The sequence below is a fragment of the Haliotis rufescens genome, unplaced genomic scaffold (assembly GCF_023055435.1).
Source record: "Haliotis rufescens isolate VD_foot unplaced genomic scaffold, xgHalRufe1.0.p SCAF_6, whole genome shotgun sequence".
Taxonomy (NCBI): Eukaryota; Metazoa; Mollusca; class Gastropoda; order Lepetellida; family Haliotidae; genus Haliotis; species Haliotis rufescens.
Window position 1 is genome coordinate 21742101 of NW_025964334.1, and position 9567 is coordinate 21751667.

The 9567-nt window shown below is 41.2% G+C and overlaps 1 protein-coding gene across 1 annotated transcript; it reads right to left on the minus strand.

The window, feature by feature from the left end:
• Window positions 1-1783: 1783 nt before the first annotated feature.
• LOC124127610 (BTB/POZ domain-containing protein 6-like) lies at window positions 1784-9367 on the minus strand. Its single transcript, XM_046490996.2, has 3 exons — window positions 9236-9367; window positions 3792-4079; window positions 1784-2894 (listed from the first exon to the last, which is right to left on the minus strand). Exons 2-3 carry the CDS (start codon window positions 4073-4075, stop codon window positions 1844-1846), a joined length of 1335 nt encoding a protein of 444 aa, XP_046346952.2. The 5' UTR covers window positions 4076-4079; window positions 9236-9367; the 3' UTR covers window positions 1784-1843.
• Window positions 9368-9567: the final 200 nt, after the last annotated feature.

The window sequence follows — 9567 nt, forward strand, 5'->3', positions numbered from 1 at the left end:
CCGGATCTTTACGGGTCACAAACAAATAAAGTTTCAAACCGGTTCAGAGAGCCATACTCACTGAATGCGGTCGTTACCCCGTGTTTATTCATTCATATACAGAAGTACTTGATCTTCTACCACGTCAGGCACTACTTGTACAGATAATTGATGCCATGGTTTGAAATGTTCAGATGACAAATTAAATGGTGATGAATTGACATCGACAATTAAACAACATATATTAATTTATATAAACATTATACAATCATAATATTGACATATTTCATGCAAATACACCAGAGACGCAAAACATGATATTCTTTTAAGTTTTAAAGAATAATCAACACTAGACAGGCATGTATTTATACATATATTTATTGTACATGTTTCTATATTACAAGTGTTCTCACAAACAAAGAAAATATTCATTATAACAATTGAAAAAGAAGCACAACAAGTGTGTTTATAATCCATAAACATAATGATTTAAGGCTGCAGTGTTACATGTTTCAATTCCATTTACTTTGATGTGGTGGCGGCGTGTCGTGTTGACCCTTGACCTCGTTGGGTTCACCAAATTAAATCTCTGACGTCATGATATGTACACAATTATCATAAATCAACATAACATCCCCTGTCCGGATGCTTATGTACTCACGATCATTACATAAAAGGTCCCATTTGTCACATGCTATAAATATTAATTCAGATATGCAAATAATAAAAAGTGTATCTAGGATCGTCCAAACGTTTCATTATCATGCATTGAACACAGAATGCTGAATATGTCTCCAGTACCCCGTACCTGTCTTAAGAGGTGAGGGGAAATTGAATTTAACGTCGCGTCCAAGATTATTGCACTTATAAAGCGACGTGGATGTACATGTATGTGTGTGTGTGGCTGCTTGTACTAGTCCTGACTGATGCCGATTTATAGTGCTAGCTCACTGAGATACCATGCCGCAGTTTAACATGAATACCAAACTCAGACACAGTATACTGACTCCGAGCCGACCAGTCCTTGTTTTAGCCCCTTAATGCCGAGCGCCAGACAGGGTAACAACAAGTACCATCTTTTAACGTCTTTTGGTATGACGCGGCAGGGGATCGAACCCCGGACCTTCCGCTCTCCGGGCGGACGCTCTACCACTAGACCACGGCTAGCTGTCTTAAGAGGCGACGTAAATGAAGATCGGATGTAAAAATGAACGATCAACCACAAGTTTGCCTGAACAAAGCACACATATTTACAGGCCGGCGTGATAACTGGAATATTGCTGTCTCAACGCAGGCCTTATTTACTCACACCTTCCAGAAGGTAATAGTTTATCTGGAGTCTACTTATAAACAGTTTATAATAATGTAACAGGAACCTGCAACACACATTGATAAGCAATGTCCGTTGTAGGAATAGCGTTATTTTCACATAAATAACACAGTAAGAGTGAACACAAACCCGAAGGCAGGACCCAGGACAGCAAGAACACGGTACATTATGTTCTCATCATAATTTCATCACTGTCATGAGGGGGCACGGGTGGCCCAGTCGTCTGAGGCGCCGTAATTCGCTGTGCAGAGTTGCGTCCCTTGGGTACGCCAGAAACCTATGATTGTGGGTTCGAATCTCGGTTCGCCCCAATAATGTTTCTAGGTTTGTCAGCACCATACCCGTGCTCGTGGGTTTCACCGAAGTGGTAAACGTCTAAGACCTGCATCACTTGGGCTTTCCTCCAACATTAAGCTGTCACGCCGTGATATAACTAGAATACTGTTAAAAGCGGCGTTAAACCCAACTCACTCACTCACTCACTCACTCACTCACTGTCATGATAAATGTGTGACCAAGGTTAACATTGTAGCTTCACACAAGGCGATAGATGAGAGAAGGGATCTGCCCATATGAAAGCTTTGTGCCATTTTTGCTGTGATTTGAGTTTCTAAAGTTAAACTGAACTCCGTCATCACAGACCACCTGCTCCACTCCACCATCTCCCCTGGGCGTGATAGGTCCTTTGATCTTCACTGCCAGAGTGTACCAGTCACCCGCAGTGATGGTGACGGGATTCTCCAGCATTACGTCGTACACGCGGTCTCGAACCTTGTACTCCATGGTGTCCTGAATCTTGGAGTACAACACTGTATCGTCGTTCCCTAGATAGGAGGTAACACTGTACACACAATCACCCGTGGTGCTGTAGTTACCATACAATTGGTACCCGGTTAACATCACCCTCCTGTTCGTATAGAACGATATAGCATCGTGTTTGCCGCTGTATTTCCAAGAATACCCTTTATACATTGACGTCAATCTCTTGACATAATGGATGGGCGTTTTGTGATATCTAGCTCTTGGCTTTGCATTGAACGGCTTGGGGTCAATTATTGAATTTGCTGTGTAATCGAATATCTTAAGACGCTCGGAGTCAGTCAGGAGCCCACTGTTTTTCACCTCTTCTCTGAGAAATGCATGTTCTAAATGCGGAAAACGAACCTTCATCAATGTCCCACCTAGAAGTGATCTCTTGGCATCGGGAGTTGCCTCTCTTCCCTTGCGCCGACACTCTGCCTCTGCCCAGCTGTTGACAGCGTTAAAGACCACGTGCTCTCGGGCAACCAGGTCATCCGACTCCACGATCTGATCCACCAACATTTGACCCAGTGCCAGGAAATCAGGGGACTGTAGTGACCTCTCACCTTCACCCTTTACTAAAGCCAATGCTTTCTGGTAGAACTCACTTTGGCCAAAACGATTAGCCGACTTAAGAATTATACAGGCATTGTCAGCTGAGAGGTGTTCATCGAGGAACTCCAGACAACAGGATTCTAATGTGTTTATGGCATACTTCCTGGAGGCGTACAGTAGAGCTGTGGCATTGTCCACGTCAACCTTTGTGTGGTCTGTGTAGAGGTATCTGCCAAAAAGTATACAAATAACATGTTATCTGTCTCACTATTTCTTGAGGGGCAGTCGGGTAGCCTAGTGGGTAAAGCGTTCGCTCGTCACGCCGAAGACCCGGGTTCGATTCCCGACATGGGTACAATGTGTGAAGCCCATTTCTGGTGTACCCCACCGTGATATTGCTGGAATGTTGCTAAAAGCGGCGTAAAACCATACTCTCTCACTCACTTACTGACTCACTCACTCACTATTTCCTGACCACCCAATCGACCTCAGTGATGAAATCTCCAATACAGTTGTCAGTATACCTCCCTTCCTTGTAAGTATTGTAAGTCAATAACAGCATCTGCATTCAGAAACCCATGCTTGTCGTAACAGGCGACTATGTTTGTCGTGAGAGGCGAATAACGGGGTCGGGTGGTCAGAATCGATGACTTGGTTGATGCATGTCATCGTATCCAGATTGCGTAGATCGATACTCATGATATCAATCACTGGGATTTATGGTCCAGACTCTGTTATTTACAGACAGCCGTCATATAGCTGGAATATTGCTCAGTGCGGCATTAAACAACAAACAAACAAACAACAACAAGTATGACAGGAATAATGATATAATACATGTTAACCGTATCATTAACCGTTTTGACTGATGTTAGTCAAATATCAAGCTGGATACTCGATATGTTCAAAGACCAACAAATAAATGACACATCGGCTTACACATTATGTGACTGTATATTCTTGAGAACCTTATAACAAAACTGAACTAACTATACCGTGGCTACATGAATATATCAAACAGACATTTTGAATACAAAAAAATACAAAATGAATGTCAACAATTTCTAATGGTTGGTACCTCAGCATCACCACCATTATGTGGTCATTTTAGTCTCCTTGTACTCACATAAGGAATTGTTTGAAGTGATGATATTCTATTTCCGGGACACTGATGTCGGACTTCTTCATGCGGGGCCCAGACAACATGGCGTGGAACACACAGCTCCTGCTGATGAGTACGTAGCGGTGGGCCTTGATCACATGACTCGTACTGCCAACTTGAAAAGTGACGTCACAAGAGTCTTCATCACTGAACATGCGCAGATTACATTCAGCAAGGGTCTTCCCGGCTTGCCAGTTGTCGGCAAATCCTGACTTCTTTACAGCCAGGGTAGGGTTTGGAGTCGCCATTCTTCTGCAACATTACGGAATCACGAGTGAGTGAGGGAGTAAGTAAAACATTAGCTGTACTTAGTCAGCACTCAAAGATTACTTCTACATGGTTTTATTTTGTTAAAATATAACTTGCTTTTGAACATTTAAAAATTAACAAAATACTTTCGCAAAATACACAAGTGTTGATGGGTACTTTGGACATCTTATATATTGAAAATAAATACAATTGCTTTCTTCGGCAAAAAATTATATTTCAAACATGGCAGGGGTCATATGGTTGCAAGTTCATTTCTTACCCAGTCGTCTAAGGCGCCGCGATTCGTTGTGCAGAGATGCGTCCCTTGGGCACGCCAGAAACCTATGGTTGGGGGTTCGAATCCCGGTTCGCCCCGATTATGTTTCTAGGTTTGTCAGCACCATACCCGTGCTCGTGGGTTTCACCGAAGTGGTAAACGTCCGAGACCTGCATCACTTCGGGCTTTCCTCCCACATTAAGCTGACACGCCGTGATATAACTGGAATACTGTTAAAAGCGGCGTTAAACCCAACTCACTCACTCACTCTTACCCCAGGCTTCATTGAGTCAGTTTACTTTTACACAAACCTACCAGGCCACAGATTACTTTTTGCAGGAATGAGTGATGGTTCAATAAACTGTTGCAGGAATGAGTGATGGTTCAAAAAGAAAAAGAAAATTTCACAACAGTTCTTTCAATTTTCACTAACATAAATAACAAACTCGGCATACATTCTTTTGCCCCTCAGTTAAGATCAGCACAGTGTTTAATTTAAAACTAGTATTTTAACATAAACAGATATGATTAAGTATAACAATGCAATATAACAACGGGCTTTTGATCACCAACAACCACAGTAAGGCCACCGTACGAGGAACCATGGGGACGTAGGTACATACAGAGATTAGTCCTAATTTACAGTAATCAAGAGATGACTTATGTATGTGGTGCTGCGAGTGATTCTACATTGATGAGGGACATTAGTGTTATCACAGGTGCACACATGATACATGATACATACATGTACGTGATGTGCGTACATATGGCCGGATATAAGGCCAATAGGGTACACGGTCACAGTAATAAATGAGTTGCTTTTTGCGTATGGTCAAGTGTGAAGTAATACCAATGTATGCACTGAATGTACGTTACTCTCCTTCAATGTCCAAAGATGGACCTCAACTCAAATTGTCAACGTTCACAAATTACAGAACAAAGGACGTGATGCATTGTGGACATCAGTCAGGAGTAAACCGCCTATTCCGCAAACTGGACTGGATCTCATTTACCTGTTACCTGTTACCTGTTACCTGTTACCCTTGAATGAGGCATGGTCAGATTAAAGGACATTCCGTGAACGTGTTTGATACCTCTTCCGATTAAAGGCAAGACTTTAGTATTGGCACTACGAGTAAAACTAAGTTTGATCATTGTTGTTTGTTGTTTATTTCCGAACTCAGCAATATTCCACCTAAATGACGGGAGTCGGTAAATATTAGAGTCAGACAATACACTGGTAGATATTATGAACGAAGATCCACATACAGCAGGGAGTCAAGTCTGACCATGTGGCAAGTGGAGATTTCTGAAGTGACCATGCGAAGTATTATGTTTACAATAGACATACAAGTACATTCGTATGAACATGGACAATATATATAGAGAATATCACCCTCGTGTCTTTTTATGATATCAAAAAATATCAACACGAATCGATAAAAGTTTAAATCTCCGAGGCTTGCCGAGACTTACTATCTTTTATCGAAGAGTGTTGATATATTTCATATCACAAGAAACGTGGGTGAGATTCTATTTAGCATCCAAAATAAATTCCAAAGCTTTTAAGTTTGTAAACAGTAATAACCAGTGTCTCGTGTGTAAAAGTACAGCTGAAAAGTACAAGCACACAAGTACATTGTGATGCAATGTCATTGCAGCGATGTCTCTCGTTGGAACACGGGCACGACTTGACCTTCACAAACCCTGTCTAATGAGGCGACTAAATTAGATCGGATGCAGGTAGTCAGGATGGGTGACTTGGTTGTTACGTGTCATCCTACTATGACAACATGGAACGTTGCTCACAATATCAATCATTGGTTTGTCTGGTACATATTTATTTACAGGCAGTCATTATCTATAGTTGTGACTGCGGCGTAAAAAAAACAAACAAACATAACATGTCAGTCTGATATGCATCCATAGGATTAATCACTGACGGGTGAATTTCATATTCGATCACACGTTATGTCAAGAGATTGTCGACCGCCTCCATGGTCTAGTGGAAGAGCGTCCGCCCGGAGAAGGTTAGGTAGGTGGTTCGATCCCCGGCCGCGTCATACCAAAAGACGTAAAACGATGGTACTTGTTGTTACTCTGCCTGACGCTCGGCATTAAGAGGTTAAAACAAAGACTGTTCGTCTCGGTGTCAGTATACAGTGCCTGAATGGAGTATTCATGTTAAACTGCGACATGGTATCTCAGTGGACCAGCACCATAAACTCGGCATTAGTCCGAACTAGTACAAGCAGCCACACACACAGGTGCATACACAGCGCTATATAACTGCAATAATCTTTGACGCGACCTCAAACTCCCTTTTCCCTCACCTCACGTCAAGACATTGCCGCGCTTCATATGATGTATAATTACCCTGGACACCTGGTATGTGGGACCTCCGAGTGAGGTTATTTTTCCCCGCCCTTAAGGCGGGGAAGTATACGGGAAACGTTAATTTTGTGGCATGTCGACATGTTGGTTTATTTGAAATTTCAAGCCACGCATTTACGGAAACAAAACATACAAATCATGTGCGTGGAATGTTGATGCTATTCTTTTCCAGCAATAAGATATACTTCAAAATCGTCTTTATGTAGTTAATTGATGCATCTGACCGTTTCTGGTCATTAGCTGACATTTTTAAACCATTCATGTGTAATCCGATGTCCTTTTTTCCTCAAGGACTAATTTTCAGATTTTCACGATGTATACAAAAGAAGAACTGTGCTCCGGAGATAGTAAATAACAGCATAATAAAAATTATGTTCTGAATATGCTTATTCATGAACAACGACGACATCTCAATTTAAATGTAATATGGCTGAATTCCATATTCTACATGCCAATTTGCATCAAGGCTGTAGTATTTTTCAACCGTTTAATGGAATTCAATGTACAGCCGTAGCTCTGGTCACTCATATATTTTGTGTCCCATGGCTCAAATCTATTTGCGTCTGTACCGTGTTCCACTGACCTCGATAATCTGTTGGATGAAGGCACAGCTCTCTACAGTCACATAGTTAACACCGAAGGCTATGAGGGGTATTTAGGTCATAATCAGCTCCCAGCAGCCACTGCCTCAAGCGATATTGTCTACATAACAGATCAGTTTTATGGCTCCGTCACAGGTGCTCAAAATATTGAAGCAGGGAATTTTTTTTTCATAGAATCATTTCAACAAGCAATATTGATATCCCCGTCACTTTTGGTAACTTTTAATGATGTCTCCATTGCAATTTTTACGGATTTCGATTCGTATGCATTATTTGACTCTCATCAGCGGAATGGTTTGGGTTAGATTGATCCGAATTGACAAGCGGTTTTACTTCTGTTTAGTAGTATGGATGAATTGTTATGTTTCTTAACAATATATCAGGCGACTATGCTTGTCGTAAGAGGCGACAAACGGGATCGGATGGTTAGGCTTTGGTTGATGCATGGCATCGATCCCAATTGCGTGGATCGATGCTCACGATATAAGGCACTGGATTGTCTGGCCCAGACTCGATTATTTACAGAACACCGTCATATAGCTGGGATATTGCTGAGTGCGGCGTTAAACGACAAACCAATCAATCATCATCATATGAACTCAAACCAGTCATTGTTACAAGTAAACCACATTCCACAACAGTTACTGACACTGGATAAAAAACATTACATATAAATAAACCAAGTAACTCAACTCATCATGATCACAATTACTATTCTTTGAAAAAAAGAAATACAAAAAAGAAACTGACTAAAAAACGTAAAACAAGAGACGAGGAATCTCCGTTATTGATTAGTCCCGGTATTGAAATGTTCTCCAACTACGTGATAATATTTTGAGTAAGTGCATCTGTGGTTGTGACAAAAAGACCTTATCTAGTATGACTTTTTTTTTACATATGCAGCCCTTAGTATTTTCATTTACATTATTATAACCAAATGCCAAGTGTGAAAAGAATGTGATCTATTATTTGAGTATGTGAATCTGCCAATGTTGTTGGCAGTTTTGATACTATTTCCACATGTTTACATTTGTGCCAGAAATTGCTTCCATTTCCTTCGATCTACTTTTTAAATAAAGACCCAGGTAAGAATAGGTCTTCAGCAACCTATGCTTGCCGTAAGAGGCGACGAACAGGATTGGGTAGTCAGGCTCGCCGATTTGGTCGATGCATAACATCATATTCCAATTGCGTAGTTCGATGCTCTTGATGTCAATCACTGGATGATCTGGTCCAGACTGGATTATTTACAGACCGCCGTCATATGGCTGGAATACTGCTGAGTGCACGTGCGGCGTTAAACAAGAAACTATTTTTAAATAGACCTACCCTATGCAAATATATCAACTGTATCAACTGCCGATTACTCAAAATAAATAATATTTTTTTCCACAACAGCGTTGTGTTATTTGTGGTTAATATAATTATGCTCCATCATGCCTTTCAATAACATCATAATTATGCGTTTGTGAGGCATCACATATGGCGGGGAACTTTGATGCTCTGCATCAATGTTTTCTTGTACTAAATGGGAACAAGGTTAAACAATTATACATGAAGTCTATGACAGTGTTCACGACATGAACCTCTGCTGAAAATTGGTGCCAGTGTATGATGTTTTTAAAGTGACTTTACAATATATTTCAGTTGTATCACTGCAGGAGAACCACACGTCTTGTATTTCGAAGACGTTAATTTTCTTTGTTAAAACCAACGAACCCTGATATGGTGCCGACAGACCAATGGTTATAATATGGAAGAATCTGGGGTTTGCTGATACTGGCAAGATTACGTGAAGCAGCTGCGAATAGCAACGGGTTCCACGACTGTGGTATCCTTCATCCAGAAACTGGTTTGTCTACGCGTTTAGATTGCAGGTTACTCACCTGTTTGAACATGAACGGATGGCCTGAGGTGAACTATTCACAATGTACAAGTAGGTGTCGGCAAGAGTTAGGTATGCTGCTTGTGATTATATTTCGCAGTTTGTACCGAGCAGTGTATGATGTACATGTTATACTCAGCTATGTGTCAGTTTCCTGGCAATTGTAAAACAGGAAGATATTAATCGGCGCCCACGGGTTTCCTGTCATACATGCATGAGTGTTCACCAATGACACAATTGTACATCAACATTGAGGACACGCATAATGATGTACATAAACACGGAGGACACATTCACAAAGATGCATATTAACACGGAGGACACATCCACAAT

Bases quoted from the DNA above. Each gene is read 5' to 3' on its own strand.
- LOC124127610 (XM_046490996.2), bottom strand. From the start codon at position 4,075: ATGGCGACTCCAAACCCTACCCTGGCTGTAAAGAAGTCAGGATTTGCC. The intron at 2,895-3,791 runs GTGAGTACAAGG...ACTTTTTGGCAG, and splicing joins CACTTCAAACAATTCCTTAT to ATACCTCTACACAGACCACA.